Source organism: Nelumbo nucifera, chromosome 1 (genome assembly GCF_055504915.1).
Source record: "Nelumbo nucifera cultivar China Antique chromosome 1, China Antique-T2T, whole genome shotgun sequence".
In the NCBI taxonomy this organism is placed as follows: Eukaryota; Viridiplantae; Streptophyta; class Magnoliopsida; order Proteales; family Nelumbonaceae; genus Nelumbo; species Nelumbo nucifera.
This window is the reverse complement of record NC_142649.1, coordinates 189245218-189266455: the sequence shown is the minus strand read 5'-3', so window position 1 is coordinate 189266455 and position 21238 is coordinate 189245218. Positions and strand designations below refer to the sequence as shown.

Below are 21238 nucleotides of genomic sequence, written 5' to 3'. Positions count from 1 at the left end.
GTGTTGGTCGATACAATCTTGAAATGGGCTGATACATACTATGTATCAGATATAATCTTAATTTAATTTCCCTTTCTTTTTACTGTTTAAATTCAAATTCAAATTTAATTTCTAGTATGTGTTGGTTGATACAATCTTGAAATGGGCCGATACATACTATGTATCAGATATAATCTTGAAATGGACCGATACATACTATGTATCAGATATTTACTGTTTAATTTATCTCTCTTCCTTCATTTATATCACTTTTAATTAAGCCTTTGAATTTGAGACATCATTAAATGCTAATATTATTTAATTAAATGCTCTTGAGTCACCTTTAATTAAGGTATTTGACACGTCATTAAATGATAATTAAATCAAATACCTTGTTAAAAACCATAAATTGAATGTAACAAGTTTCAAACCCTAAATTTATTTATGGGTAAAATACAAAAACCTCCCCTATAGTTTCTGACAATGATAAAAACCTCCCCTATAGTTTCACTTTAATAAAAACCTCCCCTAAACTTTTAAAAAAATCGACAAAAACCTCCCTTTCATTACTGACCCAAACGGAAAACGTTTAATTGATCCATATTTTTTTTTCAAAATACCATTTTATCCTTTTATAAAATAGGCACTGAGATAACCAATCGGTGAAGAAGGGATTAAGCTGACCAATAATAGTTGCCGGTGAAGAACCATTACTATAGAAACACCTACATTGCAGCATGGCAATCCTCCAAATGCAAGAATAGGGCCTCACAAAAGTAGAACTACGTTATTTGCGAAATGTAAAGAAAATGAATAGAATAGATAGAAAGGATAGGAAAGAAATACAAGAAGAGACCCTTTTCTTTGGAGGAGTTATTTCTTTATGAGAGAGAGGGTTTGGAGTTGCTCGTCGAGTTTTTTTTTAATAACTTTTGGGCCTTCTCTTGGTCTAACTCAAATTGGGATTCCTTTTCCATGGGCACACAGAGATGAATTTCTCCTCCTATTCTTGAAATTCTAACCCCCATGATGGAATAGCGAAACAGAGGGTATAACCTTCAGCTTAAAAAAACAGAGGGAGAGATTAATGGCGGTTTCTGAATTGTGAGAGCTTGTGGAAGAATTTGACCACACAATCCAATTTCCAGAACCAAAATGACCAATTTTTAGTCATCGAACAATAAAATCCACTACACACAAAATCCCCATTATCTTTTAAAGCATTTATATGTTCATATGAGCATAATATCCATTGTCTCTCAAGGTTGATGGGACTAGAGCACAACTTTTCAATGAATTGTTGTCATCTCAATTTCTCAGTGACATAGTTCTAGATATAGTGAATTAGTGATAAATACAAATATTCCGTTCCTATTGAAAATCATGATAAATTTAACTACGGGATCCCAGCCCAAACTCTTGCTTTTGAGATTTCATTTAATCGCCGTATCCATTTTCCCTGCTCTATGGGTCTTTTTTTGGTGAAATACTTTGTTTTGTGACTCTGTCATCCAATTCTTGAAAAGGAAGCAACCATTTTTGTTGAATTAGAGCAGAAAGATATATATGGCTTCAAGAACTATTGCCAAGGATATTATCACTCTTTGGGGTTCTGCAGTTATCGTCAGTGAGTCTTCTTCCCTTTTAACTATTACTTGGAATCTTCCACCCTCAAAGGTATTTAGCATTGAGTTAACATTTGATGAAGGAATGCCCAGGAAGTGAACGTCCGAAAACTGTTCTTCACTAGCAATTGTTATTAGTTAGTTATTTCAGTACCCATTTTACAAAAGGGTAAAATGGGTATTTGGAAAAAAAATATGGATCTATTAAATGTTTTCTGTCTTGGTTAGTGACAGAAGGGAGGTTTCTATCAATTTTTTTAAAAGTTCAGGGGAGGTTTTTATTTAAGTGAAACTACAGGGTAGGTTTTTATGATTATCAGAAACTATAAGGGAGGTTTTTGTATTATACCCTTTATTTACATTGACAATTAGTCTACCACTATGTCATACCTTTATTGCTTGTCTTAATAATTGTATTTTGATACTTAAGTAACCTTTCTTCTCTTGGTGGAAGCCTCTCAATAAATGATAAAATTTGATTATTAAAATTTCTATAATAGTAAAAATGTTATATTTATTTATTAAAAATTAAGATACATATTAACTTATATACATAATAAATTAGGGGTGCAAATGGATCAGATCATGATCTGATCTAGTCCAAAGTCTGATCCTATTTTTTTGGAATCTGATATTCCCATTTCAGATCACTCCCTTTTCGATTCGAGAGGATTCGATCCAATATATAAGTTATTTATTTATTTGTATATATATATATATATATATATATGTGTGTGTGTGTGTGTGTGTGTGTGTGTGTGTGTGTGTGTGTGTTGTGTTATTTATTTATTTATAAATATGTTATTTATATTGCATTTTTTTACTTTATTATATTATTTATATTTTTATAAAAAACATGTGTATAATTATGATGAAAATAGTTGAAAAGATACTTGTATTTTTTTTGTTTTTCTTTATTTAAATTGTTATATTTTATTTTTTTCTTTTAATAATTTATTAATTTTTTTAAAATTAGTTTGGATTAGATCAGATCCAAATATTCAACCTTCTCATCAATTTCGATTCAAATATGTGAGATCCAATCGGATTGGATCTGCTGTTCAAAGAATCGGATCAGATTCAGATATGCCCTAATTCAAATTCGATCTGATTCATTTGCATATCCCTATAATAAATATTATCTAATATATAATAAACATTAACTAATTAATGACTTCAAAAAATATTAACTAATAAATATTAGTAATATATACACACATACATTTTAGTTCTTCTAAGGATTTTTTTTTTTTTGGATTTTCTAACATATCCATGTGTATCTTGATGTTTTGTCCATATCTATGCATATCTAAAGTGTTTCCCGATACATCTCTTATAATTACCTATTTACATTTCGCATACACTTTTCATTCCGATACTTTGAACCTTGACCTAAATTAAAGTCAGGTTCCTGAATTTCACCCTAACCCAAACCCAAGCATTAAACCGACCCAACCCAACCTGACTTTTTTCGGCTGGAGTTTGGACCAATCTGGCCCAAGTTGCAGCCTTATTGCCCACAAACCTATTGTTTATTGATTGCTAACTTGTTTACAATGATAAACTCACTGAAAGTTATAAGATAATATCCCTCTCGTTTTTTTTTCTTTTTTTTTAAATCATATGATGGTATAATGACTGGTAAAGAAATACCAACTCATATTCCAAAAGACCGAATAAATTACCCTATCTAAGGACTTAAGAAATTAGATTCAAAACAACGTTGTTTACCATTCTAAATTAATTTTTAGTTTAACGATCTGAACAAGAGAAGTGGCACACCTGTTCAATCCAGTGGGTCGGGACGTCCGGTTACTCAGCTTTTGATGCAGCAAATCTTGTAAATGCGCAAGAATTGGACTTCCAGTTCCAGATGCTGGGACCAAGGTACTATTCGAACCTGGGCCAATTGGAGTCATTCAACTTTTGAGGTATCAATACTGTAATTTCCAGTTGCAGTGAATCAGGTTAGTCAACTTTCGAATTTTGATGTAGCCAATCTTAATTCTGTTGTTTTCTGGTTCAGTATCCTTTATTGTGTTTCTCATGTATGGAAGTGACATGTTGGGGCTTAAAATGCTGGCAAATTCCATCTTGATTCTGAGTCCCACTAACCCATGAATGTTTGACACATACCCTTAGTGAGCATTGCATGTGACTTCAATCAGTGAGTTATTCTTGGGTAGACCAGAGCCCAAACTTGAGTCGAGTATTCTTTATGAGTGGTCCAAAATTCAAATAAACACCATCATTAACTAAGCTAAAAAACATGTCAAAGACAAATCTGCAGTCCAAAGTGGTAGATGCCCGGATCCTAAGGTGGCATGCAATTTCAAAATAAACTAGATGACAAGGAGATTGGAGCTGCACGTCTATCCATTGTGCTTAAGCAACCTCTCTTGCTGTGGATTCCCAAACATACAAAAGTTAAATTATAAAAATGAGAATAGAACTTGCAGTCAATGAAACCCTCCATAAGCAAGACTGAAAGCAGACTTTATTAAACCAACAAATAATCTAACTTCCTGTACAACATTGACATGAAACAAAAAAAAAAAAGACTAAGAAAAACCCTTCGGAGAAAACAACAGATGCTTGAAACTTTCATACAAGGAAAATAAATCAGAAGAGGGAGTTGTAGGTAAAGCAGGTGGCAATGATGGAACATATGCAGATGAAGAGGGAAGGAAGTAAGGTAACATTCAAGAGCTTGCTTTCACCCAAATACCCGGCCAGCGTAATAGTGCCATCTGCGACCACCCGAGCTAATGTACCAGCTTCTGTCGAAAGTAGTCCGCCATTGTAGGTCCCACGAGCAAGCCTGGATGACATAACCCGAGATAGGAGCGATAGGTTGACACCTGTATCAGTGAAGCAGATGACATTGGATGTTAAAAGAATGCCTGGACTAGACAACATCAATGCCATTGACAAGTTAAATCAGCATTAACAATTAACGTTTGGGAGAATGACGGTTCAGCCCAGAGTCACATTTTCATGCTTGGGGAATGTCGATCCTGAACCAAGCAATCATTATCTCATATCAGAGTATCATTTCATGCTTGCTCTTGTATCTTACCTCTCTGTGTTTCATTGTCCAATTAATGGGAGAATGAGGATTTAGCCCAGGGTCAAAATTTGTAGGTTCAAAGTACATTTGGGATAAGTGCCAACTCGAAATTGATACTAATTCACAGCGGATATGAGCGCATAAAATATGAGTTTTTAACCTTTTGAATGTTTAATTTCCTTCTCCGATGTTTAATTTCCTTGTTTCAGAGGAATCCTTGTTGATGTACTAGTCGCATTTTTCATATGTTTGTGTCAACTGTCAACGCTAGCTGTTTATTTATTTATTTATTCTCTAGGTCAATGGACTCCGAAAATTCAGAACCCAATTTAACATCCAATTAGATTATCTTGAATTTGGATAATTCTTTTACATAATTAGATTGGATTTGAATTTTACAATTGATTAAACTCCACTCAGTTTGATTAAAATCCGAGTCCAATTATTTCATAATATACATTGATTTATTATATAAATTTATATAATAATATATAAATATAAAAACATATAATTTTATATATTATATATAGATATATGAATTTATTTATAACAAATTCAATATTTCAATATTTCATATATATATATATCTGTGTGTTTGTGTTAAAATGTAAATAACTTTTTAATTTTCCTTTATCTTTAAAAAATATAAAACGGAGTTAAATTAATTAAATCCGAATCTGATCTAAGCTTGATAGGTCCCAAATCCAATCCGAGATCCTCACATCTGGTCAGATTTTGGATTAGATTCAGATTTCAGATTTTATTAACTGGTGGATTGGATTTGGATTTTGCTGAAAGATCCAAGTCCGACTAGGGGTGCTCACTAACTGAACCATGGGCATTTTTCTAAAACCAAACCAGTCCTATCAGTTTTTATATTTCTCTAAACCAAAACTGAACCAGTACCACCAGTATCAGTTTTTAACTGGTTTGATTATTCGGTTTTTTATATTTATAACATATATTATATATAATATTATATTACAAATAATAAATGATATATAATATATGGATAATATGTCACACATACACGGTCCTTCAGTTTTTTAAAAATATCAAACCGATCAGTTTGACAGGTTTGGTTTTTTAGTTTTATATGAGCACCCATAGGTCCAACCTGATTACGGCCCTAGTTTTCCCCTCCCCCGTAGGATGTAGCTGGAGTTGGCAATTTTTGACAGTCTGGACCCAGGCCCATCCCCCACCCCCAATTTTGCTACTTATGTAGATAATATGCATTCATACGAATTGTTGCAGACTACACGTAGCATACATAAGCATACAAAAATAATGTATTATATATATATATATATATATATATATAGCACATTGCTTGATGTAATGGTAAAATCTCATGGCTGTCAAGTGTGATAACATGGACTTGACCGTTTGAGTCTAAGAGTTAAAAAAAAAAGAAAAGCCAAAGACATCGTTTCTGCAACAAACCCAGCCCAATATTGCAGCCTAGAAACCAGGTTGAGTTGCAAACTGACATCCTTTGGGTAGGGTGTGAATTTTCATCTCATTTGTTTTCGAAAAAAAATTCTAAATTCTAATCCTACTCTTGTAAGTTGAATCAGAGATGTACTGGCACCTTTGATTTAGACACCCACGTAGGGTGGTGTAACTACCAAACCACCCATACGAAAATATACAAAATCCTTGACTAACATGAGCATGTGTAAAAGCAATAGTAAAGAATAGATCTCTAATCCTACGCAAGAAGGTACGATAAGCATCCCTCAAAATTCTTTCAATCTTGGATATAAAGATAAACTTATTCAGGAAAATAAACCAAATGTAGTGAACATGATGGTTCGTGCATGGCTATATGACATGATGGTTCGTTATTTATGTGTTTTCTTGTGGTTGAATGTGCTTTAGAATATCAGATCACAAACTAGTAAAATCGATTATTACAGCATGTCAAACCTCACTGTGTGGATTCGGTTTTGCCTAAATGTTGGGCAGAATTGAATCAACTTTTTCAGATCAATTTGCTGCTGTTTTAAGCCACAAAAATTGTAAACCCAAGAAAATAGGGTTTGAGATAGAAAGAGTGGCAGAAATTATTCTTTGGGAAGTAAAGAATTTCATGTTTTTGTTCTTTGGACCTCAAGTTGTACAAGCCAAAGAATTCCATGTTGCCTACAAACCCAAGTCCAAGAGGTTCTATGTAAGGTTCTTAATGAGGTTAATCACAGATGTCCCATCTTTATAGCAACTTGTTGACACTAGACAGCTAGAACTGACCTCTTAAATTCTTTAGATACTTGAATTTTTCTTTTCTTTAGGAATCTTCTTTTATTGGGTTACCTTGAAAATTAGCTTCTTTTCCTGATGAAATACTAGTTTTCCCTACAAACACTTTCCTTCAAAATTAAGGGCCACTGTTTGGTGCAATGGGAAAATGTCAAGCTAACAATAATGAAAATTCTGGTCTCTGAGTCTGAGAGTGGCCACCTCAAGCTAAAAATGCCCGAGGTTATCAGTCTACCCCAACACTCCATACAACATGAACCACCAACATCGAGTAATGGCCCTCTTTTAATAAACTTTTTGTAACTTAACCTCCCACTTATTTACCTCTTGTAGTGATGAAACTCCATCATTCCCATCCCTTGGGTTGGTGATACTCCAATCCAAGGTTTAGGATTATGGTAGAAACATTACACATCTCCTTCACAATTCCGTTCTCTATTCCCTCTGTTAGTTTTGTGCATAAATACCACTAAACCTTCTGTTACAACTTCAGTCCTCCATAGGGTTCATCCATCTAATGGTTTCCACCACTGACATACTGAAGAGACAGAGTTACGGGGAAAACCCCTAGCATATCAAATGCCTGGTCAAAATACTGAGAAAATATTTTTATGAATGGTCAAACTTATAATGGACAATTTGGATAGAGTTCTAAAATATTTAACAAGAGTAGTTTATAAAAGCTCCTAAAGAAGATGGAGTGACAAACAACATCACTACTTTTAATAAAAATATAGTATGATACAATTATTGCTTAGCAAGAAAACTAGGCTCCATAATTAATTAATACAAATGGAACAGCTAAACAGAACTTCACAAGAATAACAAAGAATCCATCTAAAAATAATTTTATGCAGTAGAGAACAAAAATTTATGGGGAAAACATATAGGATATGGCACCCTAGCTTAAAAGAGGATGAAAATGATTACTATAAACTGATTAAGCAAATAAGCACTACGTTGGAGGGGTGCAAAAAGCTAAGAAATATGTATTATTTGAACAGACCTAATATATAGATCAAGAAATATAAATAAAATGTTTTGCTTAGCAAGACAATTATAGAATTCATGATGGAGCAAGTATATTAAAATTTTATTTGAATAAAGCTGTCATGGCTATACCTTCAAGAACTTCAGCAGCTACGAATGTGACAAGGGCTGAGAAGACGTATTGGGGCACAGAATATGGGCTTATTATGTGGAAGCTCAGCAGTATTCCTATGCACACCATCACTTCAGATGCGAGCAAAATTTGCCTGCAATTAATATAAAGGAAAAAAGAATGATCAGCTAGTTATGGCAGAAGTAACTCCCAGACCTGAGGTATAGCATGCATGTCAGTACATAGATCATAAATTGGACTTTGACCATAAAAGAAGAACTCATGGATCATATCCAACCAAAAGAAGAAATATGTCTTCAGTAATACTTTCATGGCCATGCAGTAAAAAAAGTATAGATTTGTAAGTACAGATGTTTAATGCCAACCGATTACTTACAAGAACACCTAGAAGTATAATTCTCATTATACTATGTTCATTATTTTAACACATTGATCATTGGGACAATGACATTGTATTGGTAACATTTCTGCATTTGTTCTGCTTAGCAAACTTAAGATCCCCTCTACCTTAGTAGGATTTTAATCATTTCTGCCTGGGCCTGCATTGCTCACTCAAGCCCGGCCAGGAAATTTCTAGGTTGGGTCTGATGATTTTCTTCCAGGCCTGGACCAGCCCAGCCCAGACCCACATCAAGCTCACACACAGGGCAGGCCAGGCCCGGACCAAGCAAATGAGCTACAACTTGGAGCATTCTAACTTCTTCAGTGAATCAATGTTCCTTCTCTTATGAGTTCAATTGAACATTGCTGATCTTCTACTAAAAATGCAAACAACCAGGCCTATGGATGAGCTCTGTGGTTAATAACAAGTGTCAATTCAGTATATCCTTTTTTTTTACTTCAATTATGTGAAATTTTTAAGTCCTTTGTAAATGGAGCACTTTTTTGTTTATTTTGAATAACAATTTTCAAATGGCATAAAATATTCCAGATGGAGGCAATATTAAGAAAATTATTAAGAAAACATAGAACTTGTGTGTAAAACATCAAGTATTGTTAAAATGACTCATTCAGCCATAATGCACTTTTATTCATACTATTAGAGAATAGAAACCTATTCAGGGACCTCACCTAACAGTTTAAGCTTTTGGGTGGAACAGTTCCTTGAGATGGCATCAGAGCCTGTTTGACTAAGTGGTTTAGTGTTTGATCCTTGTCGGCTCTATTATGATTAATTAAATTTCAGCACAAGGTATGGGTGGGCCTATGTTTGTCCAGACATCAAGCCCAATAGGCCTTCACATGAGGGGGCATGTTATAGAATAAAAACCTATTCAAGGACCTCACCCAATAGCTACATGTTTCTCTCTTCTTTTCCTTTCTTTTTGCAAACAGTTCTAAACCAACTTCCTTTGGAGGCTACTGATTTGGGTACACCACATGTTTTTAAACTACACGCATCTAGGCTCATTATCCAATGAAAGTTCTGATCATCCAAGGTCTTGGGATGGGTCAACTAGATATGGGCCAACCTTTTGGCAATTTTCTTTTGCGCAGTGACAGCTCTCATACTAAACCTGTTTTCTCACGTTAAACCACACACCTCTATTGGATAAAAGATATCCCTGTGGTTCAAAGTATCGATACGCCCGTGTATCGGTACTTTGCACCATGTGCGTTTATATTTTCTTAGTTTTTTTTTCAAAACCTGGTTTTTGGGGGTATATTTAAGCGTATGTTTTTATTACAAAAGGGGGTTCCCGAAACACCTGTAAACAGGTGTATCAGGACCCCAATAATGCAATATGCCCGATAAGGCTGTATACAGTAACAGAACATTAAAAGTTAAAATACTGAGCTTAAGAACATTAATACAGTAACAGAACATTAATACAGGGGTAATTTTGTCTTTTAAAACACGTATTGTTTGACTAATGATTAGGGGTATGCCCCCTTTATCAATACAGTTCCAAAAGCACCTATTAAAAGTTAAAAGAATATTATCTGAGAAAAATTTCTGAACCAACGTAATGCAGTATTAGATGTTCCGGGTATATTTTTATAAAGGCCAAAATACTGAGCTTAAGAAAATCAAGAAAATACAGGCTTGGCCCCACTTTTTCTAGCATTGTACTCTTTAAGCCCCTAGTTTTAACTCCAAAATACATGTTTGCATCAAATCATCGATATACATGCATTGAAGGTGGGGCCATTGTAAATATATAAATAAATAATTATAAATTCAAGAAAATAATTACAAAGGCTCAAATATTTTGAAACCTTGTAGATATGAGAGTTTGATCTCAAGCAACTTAACTGAAATTATGTTGTCTTCATCAAAGTTAATAAAATGTTCACAGGTTCTATAAAAAGAGGTAGTCTAGGGACATTTTGGGTCCTATAGTAACAGATCTTTTGGGTAAAATTTCTCACATCAAGGAATGCTTCCCAAAATATTGATATACACATCGGAAAATGTGGCATAAACAATTACACAATAATTTCTTCATTCTGTTGCTGAAATATTTTAAGATGGTAAAGCCAGTAAATCTAAGGATAGATATATCAATGTTGCTGTTCTTGACTGCTAACCACAAATCATTACCCACAAAGACAACATTAGTCAGTAATACATTAAAACCATGCCCTATTTAAAATTTTACCTGTCTTCAAACATGTTGCTGATGTAGCTGCCAACAACAATATTTACTGGAAGAACTGTTAATCCAAGACATGCCAGAAAAATTGCCACTGAACTGGTTGTCCAACCAAAATAGTATGTTGTAATGACACTAGATTCGGAAAGTAAAATCTCCATTGCATATTTGAGCATGAAATATATCAATAGCTGGACCTGAAGAAAGGAAAGATATAAATTAGTTGTTTGATCAATAACAATAAAACTTATAAGAAATAACAGGTAGAAAAGTACAAATAAAGGCAATACTATAAGGACTCCTAACCCAAAATGAACAACTAGAAAACAACAAGGTAGGCATAAATACAATTAATTGTTTGATCATAACAATGAAAGTTATTAGAAACAACAGATTCAAAAAATACAAAAGAGGGGTGCACTATAAGGACCCTGACCTAAAATGAACAACCAGAAAACAACTACAAAATCATAAATACAAGAGAGAACCCTTGATAAAAGAATTTATTCAGGATAGATGATCCTCAATCTAAGACAGTTCTCCCAACCCTACTATCAGAAATCAGCCATGTGGAGTTTTGGGCATTCCCCTTCAATCTTCATAATCTCAAAGACCAAGGGGAATGACTCTAGAGCTATAACAAATGTAGACAATCCTAATCCAACTAGAACCTTCATATCTAATCTGACCAGAGTACATGGTAGTGTCACCTCCCCAGTCTTTATATGCACCTCCTACAGAACTACATCTGACGATCCCTAATTTTCAAGAAATATTCATCTAAGTTATGCTCGACTGCTTCTTTAAGAAAGGGGTGTGGACTAATCCTCACCAATGGCTTTCTTACAAACCAATGAGCTAGCAAGTACTAGCCATTTGACCATCAATAATACCTGGATACAGTACATTCTTAGCATACCCATGTCAGACATGGTTCATGGAATTGATCAAGATTGCATATGTAATTTAGATAAGAGTGAATAATAGAAGAATTCTACCATGCTGACTTCATATGCATTCAAATAGAGATTACCAAGTTCAGGATAGTACAACTATAGTGTGTATTACACACATACTGAAAAAGTGAAACACTGAACACTATGAGTACACACAAGAAATGAAATGAACTTTAAACCTTAACAGATGGTGTAAGTAAATGATATGCAGACGCAATTGAAGTGGCAGGTCTATGTGATTCTTCAGGAGCTTCTTCACTACCATCAACTTCTTGGTCATCATCTTCATCTCTTTCCTTCTCTTCTGAACTTAAAAGCAAAGGTTTTGTAAGGCCATTTTCCAGTTTGCTTTCAACTGCTTCTGCCATTAGAAACATGAATTTTGTCTTGTAAGTATTTCCTATTAAATATCATTATCATTAATATTTATTAATGTATTTAGATTTCCAAAATAGCATAAAAATTGGTGAAAGAAATAGCAAAGATGCAGAATTTCAGTAGACACCTTTTCTAGGACAGGACCTACGGAGTGGGCATATTTACCTATGTCTGGGTTTTCAAAACAGGCTTTCAATACACTCAATCCTAGTCAGAGACTAAAAATACTTATATCGATGCTCAGCCCTTGTCAGACATGTATAGACCTGGTAACAATTAAGCTATCCAGCCCATAGCAATGGATCCAGTTGAACAATAAAACATAGGGATATAGATAAGCAGGATTTAAGTCATTCAGCATTGAATCAGATCTAACCTGCTTAATAACCTGATCAAAATGTCTGATTCAGATCCAACAAAACTTGGATTTATATAGATAAGCTGCATGCTTGCTTTATGTTTTTATATTTTCTGTTAGGTTGCTGTTCGTGATGTTAGTTATTTAAGCCTGTTTGTTTATGTAAGCAGTAGGGGCATTAGTGTAATTGCCATGCTATTTATGTTGCTAATATAAATAACTGAGTGGAGTGGCACTCCTAGCTGACCCACACTCTTTCTCTCATCTCTCTCCTCTGTTTCTCTCTTCTTTCTATTCTCTTATCTTCTCCTTCTGTTTTCTGTTATCATTCTTACTGAATTTACATCAGAAATTGGACTGATTACAGTCCTCATCAGACAACTTGGTATCAAAGCCAACCTAGGGTTTCTCATGTGTGTCTGATCCAGCTGACTGCATGAGAACTTCCAAGGGCTGGAACTATAGAAAGATTGGTCCATCTACTGATTCTTGGAGGTTACTGGAAGGGTTCAGCAGACGTCCAAGGGCTTGTAGAGTCTTGGAGAATGTCTGGAAAACAGGGAGAATCAGAGAACAAGAAAGTTCAAGATTAGGGTTCAGTTTGGGATTGGAAGTGGCAATCAGCCTTTTCTAGGTAAGTTTTCCTTTTCCCTTGAGAATGACACCAATCAGAGATAGATCAGACCTATCTGGAAGGAGCAGCTGAGAGTTTTTGATTTCTCAGAGTTTTTTTCTAGGGTTTTTCTTAACCCTACGATTAGTTTTCTGTTCTCGGTCTCAGTTTTCTGACTGTCAACAGTTTTCTGGGTGAATTCTAGACCAGTTTCAGCATTCTAAATCGACTGTAATTTTTTTTTCTGGGGGAGCACAACAACTTCTGGTTGATTACCAGATCTGTTCCAGCATAAAAGGTTTTTTTTTTTTTGGGAGGTTTCTTGCAAAGAACCGTTTTCTTCTGATAAACCTCTTATAGAAATGGTAGGAACTGAGTTAAAGATTCAAGGGGAAAGTGTTTTAGGGGCTGGAAACATGACTGAAAACACTTTTCAGATCACCACTGTCAAATTTGATGGTTTTAATTACTTGGAATGGGCTCAACCAGCTATGGTGGCTATTGGGGGCAGAGGGAAACTGGGCTATGTGAATGGGGATGTAAAGAAACCAACCAAGGAAGACCCATCATATGCCAAATGGGTTCAGTAGAACTATTTAGTCATGACTTGGCTGTGTAACTCCATGCAGGCTCACATTAGCCGAAATTACGTGTGGGAAAAAACTACTAAGGAGATTTGGAAGTCATGAAGGAAACTTACTCTCAGCCACTTAATGTTGCTAGGGCCTATGAACTGAAATGTGAAGTAAATAATCTTAAGCAAAGAGAGAAATTAGTCTCAATTTATTTCTCTACCTTGAAATCTTTATGGCATGAAATTAATCACCTAGAAACCATTAAGTGGGAAAATCAGAAGGATGCCAAAACCTATAGAAAACAGGTTGAGACCAATAGGGTTTTTGAATTCTTAGCTGATCTGAATTCAGAGTATGATATTGTGTGACAACAACTTCTCACCAAAGAGAGTGTGAAGAAAGTAGGAGAAAGTAAGAGAAAGGTTATGTTGTAGTTTTAGCCTATTGGAATCAGCTCTAGCAATAGTGAAACCAAAGTTTGGGGGTGACAAGGAAAGGGACATAAGGAAGGAAGATAAGAGGGAGTTAGTTTATGACCATTGCAAGCAGCCGAAGCATACCAACGAGACTTGTTGGAAGTTATATTCACACCTAATTCTAGCAAAGCTTAGAAACAAAAAGGGGAATACCAATGTGGCTATCACTACTGATGGTGCATCCTCATCTAGCACAAGAACCACATCCCTAGACACTTTAGCTGTTGTCCGAGCCACTCTGACTTAATTGGAAAGTGAAGTTGGCACTTCAACACCCTCATCTCAGCCATCGGTTACACCTGCTACTCCTACTTCAACATTTGCTCATTCAGGTATAAGGGCTTCAGCATATCATGTTTTAGCCCCAAGTAACAATGGACCTTGTTAGGTTATAGATTCAAGTGCCTCTGTGTTATGGGCCCGGGCGTAGTTCCCCTTGCCCCTCCCTTTGCGTGCTGACCCTATCGTGGCGACCTAAGGGGTGATTTGTCCAAGAGATCACCCTAACTCTCCTTTACTCTTCTCTTTGACTGAAATTTTGGATGCCTTTATTCAATAATAGTGGCTCCTTAAATAGGAGATTACAAGAGTCCTGCTCTTAGGGAGACTCCTTGCTGAATAGGGAGACCTCCAACTCTATCTTGATAAGATAAGACTGATAAGATAAGATAAATCTCTCTTAATCCTAATCTAATAAGATAAGATAATCTCTCTTAATCCTAATCTAATAAGATAAGTCTCTCTTAATCCTAATCTAATACGATAAGATAATCTAATCTACTAACTTAATAAGATAAGAATAACAAGATAGTTTAATCTAATCTGCTGAATGGATAAGACTGTTGCTGCCAAATTGGATAGGATGAGAACACCGGATCATTGCTGCTGCTGCTCCCAATACGCATCCACATCATTACTCCCCTCTTGGATGGACTACGAGCTTGTCCTCAAGCTCGAATTCAGGATGGGTGTCAGGAAACACTATCAAAGGAATCCCGGATAGGTGGAATGACTTTGCCCTCCTGGATCGGGTTCCAATGAAGAGGGTTCATCCTCATCTTCCTCTTGTTTCACCAGGAGGCAGAAAAGTCTCTTGCACTTGTGCCCTGCTGAGTAGAGTTCATCGCAATTAAAACATTGTCCCCTCGCCCTGCGTTCCGCCATCTCAACCCTGGACAAGTGCTTAATAGGGGGTATAACGATGCTGCTCCCCACACTGGATGCTGATCTGGAATTGTTGCTCGTCTGTGGCTTCCATTCTTGGTTGGCTGCTGAATATGGAGCCATTCTGAGTGGTTCCGGGGATGCCCATGCTGATGGAGGTCGCCCCATACTGAAGGTTCCGCGGCTGAGTTGTAGTTTGCGTTCGAAGGCGCGAGCTATATTCATGGCTGTAACCAGGTTGGGGGGATTCAGCATTTCCATGTCCACCCGCAGGGGTTCTGCTAACCCAGCGGTGAACATGTCTACCTGCTGGTCCGGTCGCACTGAAAATGCCCTTGCGAGGAGGGTCTGGAATTGGCACTGGTATTCTGCCACCGTGCCGGTTTGTTTAAGGTTAATCAGCTCGCCTAAGGGGTTGCTTGTCAGTGGGGGCCCAAATCTAAGAAGGCAGTAGGACTTGAATTGGGTCCAACTGAGCCCAGGTTCTTCCTATTCTAATCGATAGAACCAGAGTTGTGCTTCCTCTGTTAAGTGAAAGGTGGCTAGACTTACCTTATCCTGGTCATCTGTCCATTGATTTTGAAAAAACTGCTCGCACCGGTACAACTAGCCCAAGGGATCTCCGTTGTCGTTGTACGACGGGAATTCTAACCTGTTGTACTTGGGGATGACTGCGGCCCCCTGGTTGCCGAACTGCCGTTCGCCGAAAGACTCTAGCAGATCTGGTCGGCAGCCGCTAGTGGCTGTCACCCCTTCTGTGTTCCTTTCTTTGCTAGAAAGGAATAACTCCATCAGGCGCTATAGCTCCCTGACTTCGTCCTTGATTCCCCGTACTTCCGAGCTGGTCTCCATGAGCCGGTGCTCAAGTTCGTGGACCCTGGACGATAGCTGCTCTAGATCACCCATGACGCCTTGCTCTGATACCAAAATGTTATGGGCCCGGGCGTAGGATCTCGTCACAGGTCGGTCCACGGGGAAAACCTCTAGTTTCCCCTTGCCCCTCCCTTTGCGTGCTAACCCTATCGTGGCGACCTAAGGGGTGATTTTTCCAAGAGATCACCCTAACTCTCCTTTACTCTTCTCTTTGACTGAAATTTTGGATGCCTTTATTCAATAATAGTGGCTCCTTAAATAGGAGATTACAAGAGTCCTGCTCTTAGGGAGACTCCTTGCTGAATAGGGAGACCTCCAACTCTATCTTGATAAGATAAGACTGATAAGCTAAGAAGTATTTTAATTTGCCAAGGTCTTTTGTTTGAAAATGGTCATGCAAAAATGTTTTCAACCTATCAATCCCGGGCCTGTCACTACCAGTAATAACAATATCATCAACATAAACCACTAACAAAATCTTCCCCGCATCAGAGTCATAGTTGAATACTGAATGGTCAACCTGACACTATTTCATGCCAAACTTCTTTATGACTTCACTGAATCTACCAAACCAAGCACGAGGGGACTGTTTAAGTCCATATAGCTTTCTTGAACCTACACACCTTACCATCCTCCCCTTGAGCAACAAACCTGGGTGCTTGCTCCATATACACCGCTTCAAGATCACCATGCAAAATGGCGTTCTTAATATCAAGCTGAAACAAGGGCCAATCATGTATAATAGCTAGAGAGATCAAAACACAAACAAAACCAATCTTGGCAATAGGAGAAGTCTCTGTGTAATCAATACCATATAACTGTGAATAACCCTTAGCAACCAGCCAAGCTTTCAATCTTTCAACACTACCATCAGGCAAATAATTGACCTTATATACCTACTTACATCCTACAGTATGCTTACCCGGGGGAAGAGTGGTGAGATCCCACATATGATTATGAGCTAGAGTGGAGAGTCCTTCTTCCATCGCTTGACACCAACCCGGAGAGATAGGGCTTCCTGGACATCCTTAGGAACAAAAACAAAAGATAACAACGAAACAAATTGTCGATGGGAAGGAGATAGGTGAGAAACATAAACATAATTGGAGATAGGATGAAGGGTACAACTACGTTTACCTTTCTGTAAGGCAATGGGAAGGTCAAGGTCAAAAATGGGGGGTGATGGTGCTACGGAAGTCACTTTTGGATCCGTCGACAGTGAAGAAGCTGGAGGGGCCGGTGCATGTCGATGCGTATACACTTGATGGATAGGTGGCCATGCAGAAGGAAGTGGGAGGTGAAGACTTAGGTGCAGTTGGAACAAGAGGAATGGGGTCCGTGACAGGAATGGGAAGCGGAAGGAAAGAAGAAGGGGAAGAGACATCTGATCTAGAAAAGAATGGAACCGACTCAAAGAAGGTAACATCGAGACACATAAAACAATGTCGAGAACTGGGATTGTAACAGATGTGAATCAGTCCTCTAATATCAGGTTTAAAATCAGTGATTAACAGTACAAATCAGATCTGAATGATAGTGCAAGAGCTGTGTATGTCGAAGAGAACAGGTAAGAGAAGAAGAAGTCGAATCATCCTTCTTTCTCCTCTAACCCTATTTTCTATTAATCTCTAAAACAAATTGATGATGACAAGTATACCCTTAAGTGGGCAGCCAACTTGGCAGTTACATAAAGAAAATAAAATAAGAACAAATAACAGGCCCATTAAGTGAGGCCCATCAACATAAAATAAAAGATAAAATAAAAGATATCACATAAGAGGCTGTTAGGGCCCATTCGGCTTAGTCTCTTTACACTCCCCCTCAAGCTGAGCATAGATGTCAATCATGCCCAGCTTGCTTATATAGTGTGTCAATTTCCCCCTGGGAACTCCCTTGGTCAAGATATCAGCCAGTTGCTCTTCTGATGTGATAAATGGTAAACAGATTTCTCCTGAAGAGACTCTTTCCCTTATGAAATGCCTATCAACCTCAATGTGCTTAGTTCTGTCATGCTGAACCAGATTATGTGCAATGTTGATAGTAGTTTGGTTGTCACAATAGAGCATCATTGGTTGCTCGTAGTCCACCCCCAATTCCTCTAGAAGGGATCGTAGCCATAGTAATTCTAACACACCATGAGCCATTGCCCTGTATTTTGCTTCAGCTGAGGATCTAGCAACTACTGATTGTTTCTTACTCCTCCAAGACACAATATTCCCAGCAACCAGAGCACAATAACCAAAGGTGGACCTTCTGTCATCAATACATCTTGCTCAATCTGCATCAGTAAAGGCTTCCAGCTTCATGTGACCATGCTTAGCAAATAGAATACCTTTCCTTGGAGTACCTTTCAAGTAGCACAGAACCCTTTCTACAGCAGCTAGATGAGTATCTCTGGGAGAATGCATAAACTGACTGAGAACACTTACTGCATAGGAAATATCTGGCCGAGTCATGCAAAGGTATAACAACTTCCCAAGTAGTCTCTGAAACACTCCCTTATCAGACAAAGGTGCACCATCTATGGCAGAAAGCTTATGATTAGGATCAATGGGAGTGGAGATGGGTTTAGCTCCAAGTTTACCAGTGTCAGCAAGAAGATCAAGGACATATTTGCGCTGAGATATGAATATACCATCCTTAGATCGAGCAACTTCAATGCCCAAGAAATACCGAAGATCTCCCAAATCTTTAATTTCAAATTCAGAGTGGAGAAATGCTTTTAGTTTACTAGCCTCTTTAATGTCATTACCCGTGACCACAATATCATCAACATAAACAATCAAGAAGGTCACCAAAGAGTCATTTCTCTTCAAGAACAGTGTATGATCAAATTGTGTTTGAATGTAGCCAAAGGAGACAAGAGCAGCCCGAAATCTCTCAAACCAAGCCTGAGGAGATTGTTTGAGACCATAAAGGGATTTGTGTAGTTTACACACCTTGCCTTTCATTTCTTTCCCATACACTCCTGGAGGTAGAGACATATAGACCTCTTCATGCAGATCTCCATTCAAGAAAGCATTTTTAACATCAAACTGGTGTAGGGGCCAGTCAAAGGTAGCTGCTAGAGAAAGCAAGACCTTAACTGAAGTCATCTTAGCTACAGGAGCAAAGGTCTCAAGATAGTCAATGCCATACATTTGGGTGTAACCCTTGGCAACCAGTCTAGCCTTATACCTCTCAACCGAGCCATCAGAGTGATATTTAATGGTAAACACCCATTTACACCCCACTGGTTCCTTCCCTTCCGGCAAGTCCACAACATCCTAGGTATGGTTCTTATGTAATGCTTCAAGTTCAGTCATCATAGCATCCCTCCATTCAGGTTGAGACAATGCTTCCGGTACAGACCTGGGTATCACATGTGAAGAGATAGAAGCAAGAATGGAGTAGTAGGACGGAGAGAGAAGGCTGTAAGATAAATGTTTGGAGATGCAATGGGCTATACACTTCCACTTGCCCTTGCGAAGAGAAATAGGAAGGTCAAGGTCAGGGACGGTCGAAGGTGGGTCGATAGAGGGCTGACCTATTTCCTCAGGAACTGTGGGAGTGGCCAGATGCTATTCTGAAGGAGTGGAAACAACCTGCATATGTCTGAATCTCCGCCTTTGGTAACACCTTTGGAGAGTAGGAGCAGAAGCAAGAGGAGGATCAAGGGTGGGTCCAGTGGAAGAGGTGGACACCCCATGATCAGACTCACAAGGGATGGGAAGAGGAACAATTGGAGACATAGCAAAGGGTTCATCAGATTTCTCCCCCTCAGGAGGAACACTAAAGAAAGGAGTCAACTCTGCAAAGGTGACATCCCGAGATACAAAGCGGGTGCCACGAATTGGATCAAAACAACAATAACCCTTTTGTGTAGAGGCATATCCCAGAAACACACACTTATGAGCTTTAGGTCCAAATTTATGCCTTTGGTGACTATGAATATGCACATAACAAGTACTCCCAAATACACGGAGAGGGAGAGAAAAGAGATCCTCATCCGGGAAGAGAAGACTAAAGGGGGTTTTAAAGCCAAGGACCCTGGAGGGCATACGATTGATTAGGTAGGTAGCAGTATGAACAGCATCTCCCCTAAACCTTACAGGAACATGGGATGCAAATAAAAGGGATTTGGCAACTTCAACCACATGTCTGTTCTTTCTTTCCGCCAGCCCGTTTTGTTGTGGAGTGTAGAAACAAGAGCTTTGATGAATAACCCCAAAAGTTTCAAGATAGGTGGAGAGGGTTTTCTCAAAATACTCCTTAGCATTGTCAAAGCGGAATATTTTGATACGAGTATTAAACTGGGTGAGGATGAGTTCATGAAAATTTTTCACAAGGATTTGTACTTCATCCCGGGATTTCATGAGATAAACCCAAGTATAACGAGAATAATCATCAATAAAAAGGATAAAATACCTGTAGCCCCCCATGGTTGGCATGTGATATGACCCCCACACATCAGAGTGAACAATAAAGAAAGGAGAAAGAGATCTTTTATTACTGATTGAATAGGAATGTCTACAATGCTTTGCTAGCTCACATGACTCACAATGAAGACTAGATAAAGGCACTCCTTTAAACATAACTAGGAACAGATGACTTAAAGCAGAAAAAGACAAATGACCAAACCGAAAATGACATAACAAAATTTTGTTAACAGACTCTGACACAACTGACTCTAAAGCAACTCCATGAGGTGATCCCAAGGCTTGATCTGGTGTGTCTAGCAGGTATATTCCGTTCGCCCCATGGCCACTCCCAATCGTCCTTTGAGACTGCAAGTCCTGAAAAACACAATGAGTGGGAAAGAAGGTTATGCTGCAGTTAATGGATCCAGGCTAATTCTCAGCCGAGTACAGCTACGCTTGCCCACTCTGGTATGGCTTGTTTGGCATCCAAACCCTCCCACTGGATCATTGATTCTGGAGCTTCCGATCACATGACTAGGACTCTAGGTGTGTTCTCTTCACTTTCTTCATCCTCTACAACCAACGCCGTCACTCTTGCTAATTGTTCCACTTCTTCCATAAGTGGTATTGGTGATGTTAAACTGGTTCACTATCTTTGTCTTCAGTTCTGTATGTACCCAAATTTCCTTTTAATCTTATGTCTGTTAGTAAATTGACCAAGTCTCTTAATTGCTCTATCACCTTTTACCCTTCATCTTGTGTATTTCAGGATCTCAAGACGGGGATAAA

General features: G+C 37.8%; 1 protein-coding gene across 11 annotated transcripts in view; it reads right to left on the bottom strand.

The window, feature by feature from the left end:
• Positions 1-4061: 4061 nt before the first annotated feature.
• The window catches only part of LOC104596196 (SPX domain-containing membrane protein At4g22990), an 84813-nt gene continuing 67636 nt past the window's right edge, over positions 4062-21238 (bottom strand). For all 11 annotated transcript variants that reach the window (XM_088895666.1, XM_088895662.1, XM_010257258.3 and 8 more), the window contains 4 exons: positions 11792-11973; positions 10663-10853; positions 8059-8192; positions 4062-4465 (listed from right to left, as the gene is read on the bottom strand). In XM_088895666.1, the coding sequence (XP_088751792.1) occupies positions 4227-4465; positions 8059-8192; positions 10663-10853; positions 11792-11973 (746 nt within the window). In that variant the 3' untranslated portion in view covers positions 4062-4226. The remainder of the gene's footprint in view (positions 4466-8058; positions 8193-10662; positions 10854-11791; positions 11974-21238) is intronic.